The sequence below is a fragment of the Hemiscyllium ocellatum genome, chromosome 7, assembly GCF_020745735.1.
Source record: "Hemiscyllium ocellatum isolate sHemOce1 chromosome 7, sHemOce1.pat.X.cur, whole genome shotgun sequence".
Classification (NCBI taxonomy): domain Eukaryota; kingdom Metazoa; phylum Chordata; class Chondrichthyes; order Orectolobiformes; family Hemiscylliidae; genus Hemiscyllium; species Hemiscyllium ocellatum.
In genome coordinates this window covers 60,254,387-60,273,047 of record NC_083407.1, presented here as the reverse complement: position 1 = coordinate 60,273,047, position 18,661 = coordinate 60,254,387, and the positions used below count along the sequence as shown (strand labels likewise).

At 41.1% G+C, this 18,661-nt stretch overlaps 1 protein-coding gene across 3 annotated transcripts in view; it reads left to right on the top strand.

Annotated features, from left to right (window-relative positions):
* LOC132817098 (myosin light chain kinase, smooth muscle-like) overlaps positions 1 to 18,661 on the top strand; it is a 429,362-nt gene that overhangs the window by 144,129 nt on the left and 266,572 nt on the right. For all 3 annotated transcript variants that reach the window (XM_060827247.1, XM_060827248.1, XM_060827250.1), the window contains one exon: positions 3,987 to 4,166. In XM_060827247.1, the coding sequence (XP_060683230.1) occupies positions 4,002 to 4,166 (165 nt within the window). In that variant the 5' untranslated portion in view covers positions 3,987 to 4,001. The remainder of the gene's footprint in view (positions 1 to 3,986; positions 4,167 to 18,661) is intronic.

Genomic DNA, 18,661 nt, shown 5'->3' with positions numbered 1-18,661 from the left:
ACTACCTTCACTTCTTTTACCACATCTTTTCCCAAAGTGCCTTTTCTTTAACGACCAGCACTGTGACTTTACGTGTCCCACTTTACCACAATGGAAACACCTGAGGCTTTTCACCTTCTTTCCATCCTCTTGGGCTTCTTTTTTATTCTGTGGTAAATTCTTACCAGTGCTCTGTACTCTGGTTTTGCAGTGTAGGATATCCCTTTCTCCCAACTTCTATCCATCACAGGGTGAAATTCTAGCCAAAAGCATGTCTTATGCCCCAACATGTACTCATCTGCTAATTCTGCTGCCCTTCTCACTTCCTGAACTTTCTGTTCCTCCAGGTGAATTCTGGAAGTGAGTTCTTAAACTCCTCCAGCAGAATAATCTCTCTTAAAGCCTCAAAACTCTTATCTATTTTCAAAGCACTTACCCCATCGTCAAAATGACTATGTTTCATTCTTTTGAACTCAACATAAGTCTGACCTGTTTCCTTCTTTGTGTTTCTGAATTGTTGTCTATATGCTTCTGCTAACAATTCATAAGCATTTAAAATAGCCTGTTTGACCTCTTCATAATCCCTTGACACGTCATTGGACAGTGTGGCAAATGCCTCACTACATCTGTTCACCAGTTTAGTCTGAACTAGCATTACCCATAAATGCTTGGCCCACTCCATCTGCTGAGCAAATGTTTAAAATGAAATAAAAGAAGGCTTCAACATTTTTCTCATCAAAATTTGGCAGAGTTTTGACACATTTATATATATTACTACCTGCTCTTTTAATCTCCATCCTGTTAACTTGACTTTGGTGATGAAGTCGCAACTTCTCAAGTTCAAATTCTCTCTCTTTTTGTCTCTCCTCTTCTTCTCACGCTCTTTGCTCAGCTAAAAACCTTCTCTCTCTCTCTCTTTGTCCTCTGTCTTCTCTTTCTCTTTCGTCTCTCTCTTCTCCCTCTCTTCCTCTTTCTTTCTCCCTTTGTTTATCTTCTAACTCCATTTTCCTCAATTGTACTTTAAGTTTTTCTACCTTTACTGTGTTTGTCTGTTTCTCTGATACACCTAGTGTTTGAGCAATTCCCTTACAATTTCAGCTTTACCTTTGTCTTTAGTTAAATCCAAATCTAACTTATTTGCGAATTCTAAAAGTATGGCCTTTTTTACTTTTCTTCTAACATTTCTTGGCAAATTTGAGAATCACCTTCAAATCCCAGAACCTCTTTCGCAATTTTAGGAGGCATTTCTCTCACTTTTAATTTAATCAACCACAAGTCACCAAACTGAAACAAATTGTTTCATCTATGTTTGTTTTAAAGATCTAAGACACTAACCTTCAAGTGTTTAAATCTGCTAGGAGTTTTTGTATCCCCAAATCTATTCAAGTCTATCTGAACCAGTTCAAATCCTGACAGTGTATCCCAAACTGTTTCTACATGGGATACTCCCTCCTGCTTAATTTAAAATCAGCAACACAGAAAAGATTTATCCCATGCAGTAATCTGCAAAAAATTGAGTGGCCAAGAACTATTTCAGTTAAAAATTAACAACTTTATTTCTTAAAGTATAACAGAGAAAATTAACTAACAACTATTTACAAGTCCTTACTCTAAGCTATCTGTTACCTTCTCTTCTATAATACTAGTCCAATAAAACTTCCAATTACAATTTATAAGACAAAACGTCTTACCTCAGATCGAGGTAGCTTTCGTTCGTCTCTGTATTTCGGTCTTCTTTTCTTCTTCTTGGGGATTCTGCTTCACAGACTACTGATCGATAAAGGTATCTTTTAAGATGGCTTTTTTCTGGGCACTGTGCAGATGTCATTGATTTGGTAGTTCTCCTCTCAATTGTTCAATTTCCCTCAGACTTATACCCCCAAAACATCAGATCATGTCATTGGCTTTTAAGATTGTCAATATACTAAATTCAAACTGGATCGGATTCTGGTGTTTTGGAGGTATAATTTGAACTGATTGGTCTAATTCAAATCTGTTTTGCCATTTCCAGGCAATCAGCTAATCAAGTTGTTCCACCAAATTTTATGTTTTTTTTTCAGAAACTTGGTTCTGTCAGGTAGTTCTGTGCTTTTAACTCTCTTAAAGGTACAGTACACCCACATATTTATAACATGCATGCAATTCTGGTTGCCCTACTACAGGAACGATGTTATTAAACTTAAAAAGGTGAAAACAAGTTTTATAAGAACTGGAGGGTGTAAGTTGTAAGGAGAGGCTAGATAACATTTTTTACTGGAGTGTAGGAGACTGAGGTTTATAAAGGTTTCTAAAATCATGAGGGGCACGGATAAGGTGAATTGCAAAAGTATTTTTCCTGGAGTAAGGAAATTAAAAACTGGAGGACATGTTTGTAAGGTGAGAAGAGAAAGATTTGGAAGGGACCTGAGGGGCAACGTTTTCACAGAGAGGGTAGTTCGTATGTGAAATGAACTGCGAGAGGAAGTAGTGATGCAGGTACACTTGTAACATTTGAAAGACATTTGGACAGGGACATGAATAGGAAAGGCTTAGAGGGATATGGGCCAAACACAGGCAAATGAGACTTGTTTAGTTTGGGAAACCTGGTCAGCATGGACCGGTTCAACCAAAGGGTCTGTTTCCATGCTGTAAGACTCTTAAGACTGTATAACCATTCTACTAATTTATAAATTATGAGCAGGATAGACTACTTATCCCCTTTGAACCAGCTCTGTCATTCAACAAGTTGATGGCTGATCTGGTTGCAACCTCAACTCTAAATTCTTGCTTAACCCCAGTAATGATTCATCCTCTTTGCTATCAAGAATCCTGTTGATTGGTAGAGTCAGGTTAATGTCTAAATGGTTCTTATGTTTTTGTGTTTTAGTGAGAATGGCGAGCTGACAGCAATCAATATAAGTAAAGAAATAGTACTGAACTTAAAATAGTGTCCAATTCCCTGGACTTGACAATCTGTATCTCTGTTTTAAAAACGTCTATACGTCAAATGAGTGGATGCATTGCATAACCTCACTGTGTACGAAAGGAGGAAGAGAGAAAATGGGAAAATACAGGCCGGTTAGCTCAACATCTATAGCGATCCTGGAACCCAGTCATATGCTTCTGAACTTGTTTTGGAAGGGAGGAGACTCTGCATTATTAAAAAATGGCCATTGAAAATCCACCAAACAAGGTGTCATACCCAAATCTCAGCAGCATCTGTGCTTTTTCCATTTGTGCAAAGGAAGACCAGAGTATTATGAAAATTTGACCTCATTTTCTATAATTACAAATTTTGGAGCTCTAAAAGTCTGCCCAGTCACTATATGAAAGAGATTTAATAGCATAAACAACCGGAGTTGGCTCTTGGAATAAAGATTCTGGAAAGAGAACAGGAAGAAAACAGTCATTAAACATTCTCAATGTTTTTCAGTGTAAAATTAACTTGCTGAAATAAGCTAGTGCCTGTAATCACTGCACAACAGAATGTGCTTACCCCTCAGGAGCCAATTGCTAAACATTGGAAAATTGTTATACTTTCAGCATGTAAATAACCGGTTACCCGCTGCCATCCAAAACAACGTGTGGAGGAATTAATTAGATAATAATTCATCATTCCACTCAAATGCTGAAAATAAATTACAAGCCACTTCCTTCTAGAAATAAATCATGAAGCAGGCAGATATTGAGCAATTTCTTGCCACTTTTGAAACTGAAGATTGTTGCTGTCCTTAAATATATTCATACTTGTACTGCACTATACATTTATATAATAGTTATATATCACCTGAATTATTGTGGGCAAGAAATAACAGTATGAACCTCTCTCTGGATTTAATATTCATTCCTATGGGATTCCATGTTTCAGTAAAAGTTGTGATTTCCAAGAAAACCACCACAACTTTAAGTGAGGGCTTACTGTCATCTAATTTTTAAATGATTATCATTTCTGGTGGTTTGCCAATGTGAATTGTATGTTTTTCAAAGTGTTCATGCTAAATAGTAACCAAACTTTTCCTTCCCATCAGATTGGATAATTAACCATGGGCGATGTTAAGATTGCTCAAAATGCCACTCGTATTTCCAAAACAACGTTAACTTTGGAAAGACCCCAGGCTGACACCTACCCTCCTGAAGTACCAGCGTTCACACTGCCTCCAAGAAATCTGCGGATTCCCATTGGTGGAACAGCCAAGTTTGAAGGAAAGGTAAGAGTGTTGTGTGAAAGCTCATCTGAAACCCTATTATCTTGCAGTGCACTGTTACATGTGCTAATAAAATAACTTTTGGGATGAATGGAGCACCTTTCTGCATTTGCATTTCACCTTGTGTCACAAACCACTGTACAATGCCAGAAACACAGCAACCATTTTCACCACACAAGCTACCACAAACAACAATATGCCATTGAATACTTGGTCTGTTTTAGTGTTAAGGGATAAACATTGGCCAGCACATTGGAAGAATTTCCCTGCTGTTTTTCAAAGTAGTGCCATGGGATCCTTTACATACATTTGGAGACAGATCTCGGCTTAATGTGTCACCTGTGACAATGCAACATATCTTCTTCCCCTGAGTACCACAATCCTGCGCGATACTGTTAACCTAGAGGTTATGCTCAAAATTTAGAGTGAGACTTGGACCCATAGGCCTCTGACTCAGAGGTGAGAATGCTGCCAACTGAAAGACTGTTGATGCCGGTCCACTCAAATGTGGAAAACAAATTAACAAGCCATTTTCTCATGAAAGTATATCTTTGTACAGAAGAATTAAAAAATGCATCAATGACTTGACATCTGGCATCAGGAATGCAGTGCTATTGATAAGTAAAACAGATATACTATATTTTCACTTGTTTATATTTGATGACAATTGACAGTGTGGTTATGATAAAGTATAGCATTTGAAAAATGTAAATAGCAGGCATGTTATTTCTTGCTGATTCCTTATCTCTAACTGTAAGGAAATTAACTTAACAAAGGTTAGCAATGTAATTGTTTGCTGGGAAACTGTGCTACACTGAGTATATGATCAGTAAAAGTACATTCCAACTTTTCATCCTGCCTCATGTAAATTGATTAATGGTAAAGGGAGAGTATCGTTATAAAGCTACCAATTAATTAATGGATTCTGTATGCTGTACAACAGAATAAAAAGACAAATACTTTTCAAAAGTATTCAGAAATGCATGGCCTGATTTTCTTCACACTCCCTAGCAGGAATGGGATGTTGGTAATTTAATAATAGTGTTGTTTTTACTATCCTGTTCTTAAATTCAATGTCAGCTCCCGAGACTCTACTCAGAGCTTTCACTGGCCTACCCAGGCACAGACTGGACTTCCATTAAAATATTTCTTGGGATCAATAGGGCCACCTTTTTTACTATGCCTTATTGAAAAATAATCAGCATGAATTAGAGACTTAACAGGCTAAAACTGCAAATGAAGTTTTTAAATATATCAACTTATACCAGTATTGAACTGCATAACTATCAATATGCTTTTTAGCAGTGTTCTCTCCAGCTCTGTTTGATGGGTATAATAGATTACTGAAATAACACATTCTATCAATACTACCAAGTCTCCATGTAGTCCCTTAATAATTCCTTGGAGAGTGCAATTTTCCGGTGTGGCAACAGGCATATTAAAAAGAGAGGTGTCAACCTGGTGAAGCTACAACACAGTACTAAAAGGTGAAGTCACCATAGTCCTACCTGACCATAGGGCTACACTGTCGTTAGAGAGAGACAACTGGTGATGATTTAACCTGAGGATCACTATGCCTCAGGTGAGGGGAGCTGTCAAGAAGGAGAATCCTTCATAGTAGCCTCAGCTAGTGGAGGAATTGAACACATGATTGTTGATAATTCTCTGTATTACAAGCTAGCTCTCCAGCCAATTGAACTAGCCCAACTCTATTTTCATGCCAGCCAGAATAAGCAGCATGTGATAGAAAGGGTTAAGTGATTCCAGAACAAATGGATTAGATATGAACTTTTCAGTCCTGTCATATCTAGTTGTGAATTGTGGTAGAAAAATGAACTATAATCAGAAGAGAAGGCACCACAAGTATCCTTATCCTCATAGACAGGGAGCACAGCATATCAGTACAGAAGACAAGGGTGCAGCATTTGTACCTATCACCAGACAGAAGTGCCAAGTGGACGGTCCACCTCAGCCTCATCCTAATTGTCTTCTGTCAGAAGTACCAGTCCGCAACCATTTTAAGTCGGTCCATGTGATATCAAGAAATAAGTCAAGGTGCTGAATTATGTGAAGACTTTGGGCCCTGACAAAATTCTGGCAATAGTACTGAAGACTTGTACTTCAGCACTACCCAAAACACGAGCCAAAATAAAACAAAGACACTGCTGGACGAACTCACCAAGTCTTGCAGCATATGTGGAGAGAGAAAAAGAGTTATCATTTTGAGTCTAGTCTGACTCATCTTCAGAACTGAAACAACATTAGCCAAGCCATTGCAATACAGCTAACACCTTGGTATCTACTTGGCATTGTGGAAACTGCCCAGGTAAGTCCTATTAACAAAAAGCGAAACAAATTCAACTCGACAGTTACCACCGTGATGAAGGGCTCTTCCTTGAAACGTCGATTTGCCTGCTCTTCGGATGCTGCCTGACCTGCTGTGCTTTTCCAGCACCACACTCTAGACCACCCTATTGACTTACTCTTGATCATCAGCAAGGGTGGAAGGGATTGGCGACAGTGCTATTACTTGCAAATGGGTAATGTCCTTATTGACACTCATTTTGGGTTCCACTGAGGCTACCCTGCTCCTGGCCTTATTGTAACTTTACTCCAAGCATTAACAAAAGAGCTGAAATTCAGAGGGGAAGGGGGGAACGGCAGTATGTTGCAGAGTGTGGTATCCTAAGGAAACTTAGCAATGGGAATGTGCAATGGGAATTATAGGAAACTCTCTGCAGGTTGGAATCATATCTAGCACAAAGGAAGATGGTTGTGATTGTTAGAGGTCAATTATCTCAGAACAAAAACATCAATGCAAGAGTTCCTCAGGATAGTGTCCAAGGTCCAACAATCTTCAATTTCTTCATCACTGACCTTCCCTCCATCTTAATGTCAGAAGTGGCTATGTTTGCTGATGATTGCACAAGTGATGCTTCATTATTCAGCATCACTTCAGATACTAGAACAGTCTGTGCCCCAGTGCGACAAGATCCGGACAACATTCAGGCTTTGGCTAATGAGTCAGAAATAATATTTGTGCTACATGAGTGCCAGGTAATGGTCATCTAATGATCTAACCATGACCACATGACATTCAATGGCATTACAATTGCTGAATCCCTCATTATCAACATCATGAGGGTTACCATTGACCAGAAACAGAAACTGCTTAAATGCTGTGGCTACAAGAGCAAGTCAAAAGCTAGCAGTTTTGTGGTGAGCAGTTTTGTGTTTCACCTCCACTATCACCCCATCTACCACTTTCAACATTCACTCCCTTCATCACAAATGTGCAGTGACAAGTGTGCACCATGTACAAGTTGCAATGCAATAATTCCCCAAGATTACTTCAAAAGTATTCCACTTGAGCTCCACCATATGGGAAGACAAGCTTGTCATATATTTAGCAAATATATGACAACACCACAACCTGCAAGCTCCTCTCCAAGCCACACTCCAATATGACTTAGATATTCCTTCACTGACACTGAGTTTAAATTTTGGAACCCCCTTTCTAACAATGCTGAATGACCCTACAATCCATGTACTGCAATGATTAAAGAAGACCGCTCACCACTACCTTGTCCAAGGTAACTAGGAAAGGGCAATAAATGTTAGTCCATAGCCAGTGATGTCCACATCCCATGAACAAATAAGGTAAAGTGGCATTGCTTTGATTCATTTTCTTCAGGTTTGTAATAGCATCTGGAATGCCTAACTGAACAGGCATCCTTAAGTTTCTTCTCATTCTGAACAATCTTGCTTTAGCAAGAACTGAAGAGGATGATGAGCCAGAGCTTATCAGCCTAATTTCTTCCAAGATGGTATAGAAACCACTCCCCCCTACCCCCACCTCGAACCCAACAAACATTCCAGTTTGAAGTGGCTGATTGCCTTAGGGAAATTTCTGGAGTTTGTGTACTGATATTGTTAGTTACTGGCTTATCATCTCAGAACAAAAACATCAATGCAAGAGTTCCTCAGGATAGTGGCAGCATCAAAGTTCACATTGCTGTTAAATGTCAGCCTGTCCAAGAAGAACAAATAGGCATGCAGCTCAAAAAAACTATTAATTTACCAGAGTTAACTTTGGTCCATACAGTACCAAACATGAATTTCTGGTTTGTTTCTAGTCTGTTGCATACTGGATCAAAATCTACATGTTTAATCTGGAAAATGCAATATGATTCATGATAAAACTGCAGTTAGTTTATTTTGGGGTGTATTGTTGCAAATTAATTTCCATTAAATTGAAGCTGTAGAAAATACATGTCCAGGAACATCAGTTTTAGTTGAAATAAGACAAAAAAAATCAAACTGTTGTGACTTGCTTCACACGATGCAGATTTAACTGGATACTAATTTAAAAACAAAAACAAAGAGTGCTGGAAAAATTCAGCAAGTCTAGCATCATCTGTGGACAGAAATCAGAGTTAAAGTTTCCAATCGAGTGACCCTTCCTCATTTACTCAAGGGTTTAAGGAAGGGTCTCTCGATCTGAAATGTTAACTCTGATTTCTCTCCACAGATGCTGCCAGACAGTCAGCATGGTTTTGTGTGAGAAATATTGTGTCTCTCAAACTTGATTGAAGTTTTTGAGGAAGGTATCAAAAAGGTTGATGAGGGTAGAGCAGTAGATATTGTTTACTTGGACTTTAGTAAAGCCTTCAACTAGGTTCCCCTTCCTAGACCTCTCCATTTCTATCTTGGACGACCGAATCAACACGGACATTTACTATAAACCGACCGACTCCCACAGCTACCTAGACTACACCTCCTCCCACCCTGCCCCCTGTAAAAACGCCATCCCATATTCCCAATTCCTTCATCTCCGCTGCACCTGCTCCCAGGAGGACCAGTTGCAATATCGAACAACCCAAATGGCCTCCTTCTTCAAAGACCACAATATCCCCCCAGACATGATCAACGATGCTCTCCACTGCATCTCTTCCACTTCCCGCTCCTCTGCCTTTGAGCCCCACCCCTCCAATCGCCACCAGGACAGAACCCCACTGGTTCTCACCTACCACCCCACCAACCTCCATATACATCATATCATCGGTCATCATTTCCGCCACCTCCAAACGGACCCCACCACCAGGGATATATTTTCCTCCCCTCCCCATCAGCGTTTTGAAAAAGGCCACTCCCTCCGTGACTCCCTTGTCAGGTCCACACCCCCCACCAACCCAACCTCCACTCCCGGCACCTTCCGCTGCAACTGCAAGAAATGCAAAACTTGCGCCCACACCTCCCCCCTTACTTCCCTCCAAGGCCCTAAGGGATCCTTCCATATCCACCACAAATTCACGTGCACCTCCACACACATCATTTATTGCATCCGCTGCACCCGATGCACCCGATGTGGCCTCCTCTATATTGGGGAGACAGGCTGCCTACTTGCAGAACGTTTCAGAGAACACCTCTGGGACACCCGGACCAACCAACCCAACCACCCCGTGGCTCAACACTTCAACTGCCCCTCCCACTCCACCAAGGACATGCAGGTCCTTGGACTCCTCCATCGCCAGACCATAGCAACACGACGGCTGGAGGAAGAGCACCTCATCTTCCGCCTAGGAACCCTTCAACCACAAGGGATGAACTCAGATTTCTCCAGTTTCCTCATTTCCCCTCCCCCCACCTTGTCTCAGTCCCAACCCTCGAACTCAGCACCACCTTCCTAACCTGCAATCTTCTTCCTGACCTCTCCGCCCCCACCCCCACTCTGGCCTATCACGCTCACCTTAACCTCCTTCCACCTATCGCATTTCCAACGTCCCCTCCCCCAGTCCCTCCTCCCTACCTTTTATCTTAGCCTGCTTGGCAAACTCTCCTCATTCCTGAAGAAGGGTTCATGCCCGAAACGTCGATTCTCCTGCTCCTTGGATGCTGCCTGACCTAATCAGAAAGGTTAGGTCACATGGGATTGAGAGTGAGCTTGTAAATTGGATACATAATTGGCTTAACAGTAGGAGACAGTGTGTGGTAGTGGAGGGTTGTTTTGTCGGACTGGAGGCCTGTGACCAGTGGGGTTCCACAGGGATCGATTCTGGGTCCGCTTTTGGTTGTCATCATTCAAATAATTTGGAGAAGAACGTAGAAGGCATGGTTAGTAAGTTTGCAGACAACATCAAAATTGGTGGCATAGTAGACAGTGAAGAAGGTTTTCTAAGATTACAAAGGGATTTTGATCAACTGTCAATGGGCTGAAAAATGACAGATTGAGTTCAATTTGGATAAGTGCAAGGCATTGCATTTTGATCAACAAACAGGGGTAGGACCGATAAAATTAATGGCAGGGTCTTGGGTGGAACAGAGAGATCGAGTGGTTCTTTGAAGTTTGCATCACATATGGACAGGGTAATTAAAAAGGCAGTTAGCATACTGGCCTTCTTTGTTCATTCTTTTGAGTTTCAGAATTGGGAAGTCATGTTGAAGTTGTACAGGACATTGTTGAGGCCTCTTCTGGAATACTGTATCCAGTTCTGATCATCCAGTTATCGAAAGGATATTATTAAGCTGGAGAGGATTCAGAAGAAATTTATCAGGATGTTGCCGGGTATGGAAAGTTTGAGTGATAAATAAAGGCTGGATAGTCTGGGACTATTTTCACTGGAGCGTGGAGATTGAGAGATGACCTTATGGAGCTTTATAAATTAATGAGAGGTATAGATAGAGTTAACGGTAATTATCTTTTCCCTAGAATCGGGGATTTCAAGACTAGGGGGCATATTTTTAAGGTGAGAGGAGAGAAATTTAAAAAAAACATAAGGGGCAAACTTTTTTCTTAGAGGGTGGTTTGCATTTGGAATGAACTTCCTGAGGAAGTGATGGATGCGGGGGCAATAACAACATTTAAAAGACATTTGGATAAGTACATGAATAGGCAAAGTTTGGCGGGATATGAGCCAGGAACAGGCAGATGGAACTAGTTTGGTTTGGGATTATGCTCGGTACAGACTAGTTGGACCAAATGGTCTGTTACTGTGCTGTATGATTCTATGATTCTCTAACAGTTTAAGATGGATAAAGGCAAGTATTAAATGTTATAGCGGGCATTTGGGTGCATGAATCTCCAAGGCCTGATGAGATGTATTCCAGGCTGCTATGGGAGGCAAGAGAGGAGATTGCTGGGTCCCTGGTGGAAATATTTAGTGCTGTGCCAGCCACAGGTGAAGTGCTAGATGAGTGGAGTTTAGCTAATGTGGTTCCCTTGTTCAAGACGGTAGCAGGGATAGGTCAAGTAGTTACAAACCAGATAGTTTGCTGTCAGTACGAGGGAAATTATTGGAAACTATTCTGAGGGACAGCATTAATCAACACTTAGAAATGTGGGCCACGGTGTGGAGGTGTTGGACTGGGGTGAACAAGGTCAGAAGTCACACAACACTAGGTTGTAGTCCAACAGGTTTATTTGAAATTCCAAGCTTTCAGAGGGCTGCTCCTTTGCCAGGTGAAGTGAAGCCGCAGGCACAGAATTATAGACAGAGAGATCAAAGGATTGTACATATAGTGTAAATGGAGTGTTGCCAGGCTGAATAACTTGGTGTTGTGTGACTTCTACCACTTGGAAAGGCAAGGATTGATTCGGATAGTCAGCATGGATTTGTTAGAGGGAGATCCTGTCTATCTAATTAAATCAAGGTTTCTGAAAAGGTGACAAAATATATTGAAAATCAGTTGGTTTGGTTTACATCAACTTCTGTAAGGCATTTGACAATGTCCAAAATTAGCTTACAAATAGGAAGCACAAGGTTGTTGTTGTAATTGGAAGCTTATGAACAACAGTGCACCAAAAGGATCAATGCTAGAATCCTTGTTGTTTGTTATCTATATTTACAGTTTGGTTGTGAATGTAGAAGATTGTATTAGTAAGCTTGCAACTGACACTAAAATTGGTGGTGTTGTTGGTAGTGAGGAGAATGGTCTCACACAATAGTCTAATATTGCTTGGCTGGTAAACTGGGCTGAGGAATGGCAGAACAATTTTAATTCTGATAATTGTCAGGAGATACGCTTTGAGACATCTAATGAAGGAAGGATATACACAATGAGTGGTGAGTCTCCAGGGAATACTGAGGAATAAAGGGACCTTGGTATACATGTCCATAGATCCCTGAGGGTGTCAGCACAGCTAGACAGGGTGGTGAAGAAGGCATGTGGGATACTGGACTTCATTAGCCAGAGATAGAACCTAAGAGCCTGGAAATTTTATTACAATTTTATAAAACATTGTCAGGTCACAGTGGAATACAGTGTGCAGTTCTGGTCACCATACTGTTAGAAGAACATGATTGCAGTTGAGAGGGTACGGATGAGATTCACCAGGATTTTGCCTGGGATTAACTGTTTGGGTTTGCATTCCTGGAGCAGAGGAAACTAAGTGCAGTGAATAGGATGAGTGGAGTTGGTGTTTGTTGGTGAGCCAAAGGGCCTGTTTCTCTGCTGAATTACTGTTTGATTCATTATGCCTCTGTGTCAAGAAGTGACTTTGAGTGAGCAGCATTTCTTAATAAACTTCTTACAGTGGCAGAGACTAGCATCATACCAGAACTTTGAGAGTCAGGGGTCAGAGATTGGAAAACCAGGTCTGTAGTGTTTGTTGACACGATACATTATTTAGAATATACTATAGCCACCAAGGAGGTGATGGCCTTGTGGTATTATCAGTGGGCTGTTAATCTTGGGACAGGGGTTCAAATCCTGTCATGGCAGCTAGTTGACTTTGAATCCAATAGGAATCTGGAGGTAAGAGTCTAATGATGACTATAAGACTGTTGTCGGCAAAACTCCATCTGGATCACTAATGCTCTTGAGTGGCACCAAACAATTTTTTTATTCATTCACTAGATGAGGGCATCACTGGCTAGGCCAGCATTTATTGCCCATCCTTAAGTGCCCAGAGGGTAGTTAAGATTCAACTGCATTGCTTTGGGTGTGGAGTCAGATGTAGGCCAGACCAGGTAAGAATGGCAGATTTGTTTCCCTAAAGACATTGTGAACCAGATGGGTTTTTCCAGCAATTGGTAATAGAATATAGTCATCATTAGATTCATAATTCCAGACTTTTATTGAATTGGAATTCCATTTGTCATGGCAGAATTTGAACCTGGGTGCCCAGAATATCACCTGCGTGTCTGGGTTAATATTCCACTAATAATACATGGAGGCCATTCCCTCCCCTGTAAATGTAATTGACTTCTAATTGCCCTCTTGGATGGGCAATAAATGCTGGCCGAGCCAGGAATGCCCTCAAACTGTGAAAGCATTTTTAAAAAGCCACATTTGCAGATGGCCCTAAAATAAATGGGAATGTAAGTTGTAATAAAGAAATAAGAAAGTTACAAATAGATATGGATATGTGAATGGGCTAAAATTTGGCAGTAGGAATTTAATATGGATATGTGTGAGGTCACCGATTTTGGTCAGAAGAATAGAAAGGAAATTTATAATTGAAACTGAGAGAAACTTGAGTGCTTTGTACCACTGGAAAATGAAGCTGGAGGATTAATAATGTGGAACAAAGAAATGGTGAAGGAACTGACTAGGTTTACATTGAAAGACATGAGCAGCATAACAAAACTTCAAAGAGTCAGAGGTCAGAGGTGAGTGCAGTGGCCATCAATAAGGAGAAAGTGCTGGGAAAGCTGGAAGATCTGAAAATGGATAAATTACCTGGACCAGATAGACTACATCCTAAAGCTCAGAAGAAAACAGCTAAGGACATTGTAGAGACATTGGTGGTGGTCTCTCAGGAAAAACTGGAGTCAGGGTGACCTCCAGAGGACAAGAAAATAGCTAATGTAACACCCTGTTTAGGAACAGAAGGAGGCAGAAGACAAAAGACTATAGGCCTGTTAGCCTGATTTTGATCATTGGTAAGATTTTAGAGTCCATTATTAAAGATGAGATTGTGAAGCCTGGTAAAATTGAGTTGAGTCAACAGGGCTTTATCAAGGGGGTGGCCATGCCTGATAAATCCGTTGGAATTTTTTGGGGAGGTAATGAGCAAGTTAGACAAAAATGGGCATGATCTGTTTGGATTTCCAGAAGGCATTTTTCTAATGTATAGATATATCTTTCATGTTACTAGCTAGCTTACCCTCATATTTTACTGAGGAACTTCTATTGCTGCTCCATCATCTTTGCTACTAGGCTCCCCTTCCGTTCAACTCTGGCCAGCTCCTCCTTCATGTCTTTGTAGCTACCTTTACTCATTATAATAATATTACATCTGATTCCAGTTTCTCTATTACAGTCATTTGCCCCCAGGGGTTATAAAATGCCATAGAAGATTCTTTCATCTTTAGCTGCCTAGTCAAGTCTGCCTCATTACATACCACTAAATCCAGAATTACCTGTCCCCTACAGGATTCCACCAAAAGTTGCTCCAGAGAAGAAAACATTTTGTAGACATTCCATATATTCGTTTTCTTGAGCTCTGCTACCAATCTGATTTTCCCAGACCACTTGCATATTAAAGTCCCTAATGATTATTATAACAGTGCCTTTCTGACATGCCTTCCTTACAGCTCTCAGAGTGAACAGGATGTCTGACCCTCCTGTTCTTTGGTGTCAGCCAGGTTGGACCTGGTTAACAGCCCCAGTCAGGAAACTCATATTCTGTGAGGTCCACCTAGTTGACCTGGTTATAATCATTATATCCCTCGAGGACAAAAGACAGTTCTTTTTCTTATAACTCCTCCTGGAGTATTTTAGCAATGGGTCAGGTTCCTCCAATTCTGCTTTAGATACAGACAGAGTATGACACACAGTAGCTTGCCTCTTGCACCTCCAGAGTGTCTTGGAATAATTCATTATAATTCTTCAAGTGGCAAAGACATTGAGGCGGCAAGATTCAATGTGTCCATCTCAGATTCTGAGGCCTCTTCAACACTTGATGGAGAGGGAGAACCCATGGATCCCGCCAGTATTTCTGACTGTTTCAAGGAACTGGGCACACATTTCTCCCATTTATCTCTCAGCACCCCCGGCCCTCAAGCCTCATTCCTAATGAAGGGCTTATACTTGTAACATCGATTCTCCTGTTCCTCGGATGCTGCCTGACCTGCTGTGCTTTTCCAGCACCACACTCGACTCTGATCTCCAGCATCTGCAGTCCTCACTTTCTCCACCTTTTGCTCCCACACTATTTGCAAGTTTGCAGCTTTCATATAATCCACGTGCTTGTTTAGGACCATCACTGCTATTTGAACGGTATATGTCACTGGGCCTGATCTCACTTCCACCATGCCTCTTACCCATGTTGGGCCATTCCCGTAGTTCCTAACTTCATCCCCTGAAGTAAACTGTCTCTCTTGCTTAGCGAAGTCTTGTGTCTGAAAATCAGACTTAACCTGGTGTGGAGTCTCCTTCCCATTCGCAACTCTGCTGGAGCTATCCCTGTAGTGGCATGAAGGATGGTCCTATAATTGAATAGGAAACATAACTGTTTGGTATCTAGTGAAGCTATAGGCTGTTTCTTTAAGCCTGCCTTCAAAATTTGGACTGCTCTCTCTGCCAGACAACTGGATGATGGATGGTATAGAGCTGTCCCTTTCTATCAAATGGCATTTGACATATGTAATACAGTAGCGCCTCGAATTATGAACTTACTCCTTTCTGATACACGGTTCGTGAACTGAAAAGTTCGCGAATTGAATCAACAATTTCCCATTGTTCGGATAGTGTAAAAATGCTTGGACGGCTGTCACAGCGTGCGCCAAAGACGAACTGAATGAGATCACATGGGGCCCGAGAGCTTTTGTGTTCAACAAGCACGTAGCAAAGCAGAATAATGAAACCACGTGGTTGCACACAGGCTTTTTGCGTTCATACCTTCGTTCGTACCTTGAATTTCATACGTACGTTGAAGCAAAATTTTATGTACAATCCTGTTGGTAAACCGATTTGTTCGTGAATGTTGTTGTTCGTATGTCAAGGCGCTACTGTACTCAAATTCCTGCTGGTAAATGATGGCCCATTTTCTGTGAGCAACACTTCTGGTATCCGTGATTTACAAAAGATGCACACACTTTTTCTACAGGCAGTAATTTTTGTCCTTGATGCACTGCCCACCGATATGGTTTTTGTTTTGGCATCCAATTCTGGCCAACAGACATAACTTCTCGCCAGCATTTTCATTGTAGAAACCCCTGGATGTTCCTGGTGGAGTTCAGCCAGTATCTGGCAGTGACCTATTCTTGGGACAATCACTTCTGTTTCACGTAATGATATGCCAACTTCTGCCGTGATCTGGTCTCATGGGATCTTGAATGGTTTCAGTTCTGATTGGAATGGCCCTTTGGTTTCCCCCTTCACCACCAGCTGTTTCAGTTTTACCACAATTGGATCTTTCTGCATCCAAAGTCTGATATGGTCAGCTGTGACTGGAAGTGTGTCCAGAAAATTTTAAATCATGATGTTACTCTTTTGGTTATGGTACCACTAGTGTGTATCTGCCAGCAGGAGGCAGCTCAATTCACCTTCATTTGCTACTTGGCCTCCCAGACGGTGTTCCAACTTGTGATTATATGCACTTAGTATTAAAGCCCATAGCTGAATTTGGCCTAAGCCTATGGGTGTCACTGTCTTGTCCTCTTTAATTAGGCCTAGTGGGGTTTTTTGATCTATTACTATTACAATTTACATCTGTAAAGGTGTTGGTGGAATTTTCTCTCATCAGATATAACCACTAAACTTTCCTTCTCTGTCTGGGCGTATTTACACTCTACATTAGCCAAAGTCCTGGGTGCCAATGCTATGAGACATTCCTCTCCATTGAGCTAATACTACCACACTGCCATACAGGGAGGCATTGCATGTCAATATCAGATCTCGCTTGGGATCATAGTTGTTCCTTCACTTCCCTGAATGCTTTGGTTTGGCTACACAACCAGTTCTTAGGCAGGCCCTTTTTTAGGAGTTGATGCAAAGTGCCCAGATGAAGTTATGTATAAACTTTCCACACTAGTTCAGCTGACCAAAAAAATAATCAAGCTCCAGTACAGACGTGGAAGCTGGGGTACCTTTGATTGCCTTCACTTTATCTTCCAACAGGTATAACCCAGTTATGTAAGCCATTTAGGATGGCTGGAACATACATTTTTCCCTTCTAAGGCATATGCCTTCCTTGGAGAAACAGTTAAGGACTGTGTTTCACGTTCTCTAAGTGTTCCTAATTGGTCTTCTCTGTTATAAGCATGTCATCTTAATAAACTGCGCCCTTGTTCTCCATCATCCGGTGTAACGTTGTACAGGCTGACAAGACCCCAAATGGTAGTCTTGTATATTGGTACATCCATTATGGACATTAATTGTAGCATACTTCTGGTAATCCTCATCTAACCGCAATTGCAAGTACACACGGCTCATGTACAGCTTAATGACGGACAGCCCCCTGCCAGCTTTGCGTATGAACACTGTATGCGAGGAAATGGGTATTTAATTAGGACTTTACTCAGACAACCATTTTCTAATCAAAAAATGTGAAGTCAATCTAGGTAATCTTTCAAAACCAATTTCACGTCATCGAGCTTGGGCCTGAGCTTTTTATCAGAATCAGTGGGAACTGTACCAGCTGCTTTTCATAAGAAACTGGAACCAAAATTAATCTGTAATGGTTCCCCAGTATAGCTTCTCAGTATATAGCCAAGGTCTTGTGTGCACTTAAGGGTTAGAGTCTTTGGCGAATTTTGTTAAAGACTGGTTCTTTGATCTTTGCAATGACTGTACTGGTATCAACCTCCATTTGACCCGGGTGATCATTCAACCAGACATTTATGTGATTGGTTCTGATCTAGATGTTGCTAATCAACTTAACTCTTCCAAACCAAATGTAGGTGGACCTCCAGGGTGCACACTCTCCTGGATACCAGCCTCAAGAGTTCTCAATTCAGAGGAAGAAATCCAAAGCAAGGCATACGGTGTGTTAGGTTTTATTGGTAGAGGGATAACTCAATTTAGGTCTGGTGGGACTCCTTTGTTCTCTCAAGTCCAAAGGGTCTCTCAGCATCTAATTAACAGTTAAACCAAAGTCACACGCCTCTGCCAGTCATCTTAACCTTGTCAAAAATCCTGATACAGATTCTCCTGTATCTTGAATTGCCAAGTAAAAACAATAATGTCTTAGAATTAGAGGAGGCTTTGGATCATAATATTGCTTAAGTAAATCCATCAGCTCTTGAAAGTTTTAGTTTCTGGTACCTTGGGGAATGTTAGGCTCCCAATAACTGAAAAAGCTATGGGTTCACACACTGTCAGGGGATTTACCCATTGTTTTTCATCTGCCCCAGTGACATTTGCCTGGAAAAATTAATGCATTCTTTCCACATACTGGGGCCACTCTTCTACAGAGGTTTTGAACTAGTCAAGTTTCCCAAATAACAGCAGGATGCAAACAATGTTTTCCCTAACTGAAAGCCAACTGTTGTGACCAAATTTCTTCACGAGCATGCTTTACTCTCATTGCCACTGTAATAGAGTGCCACAGA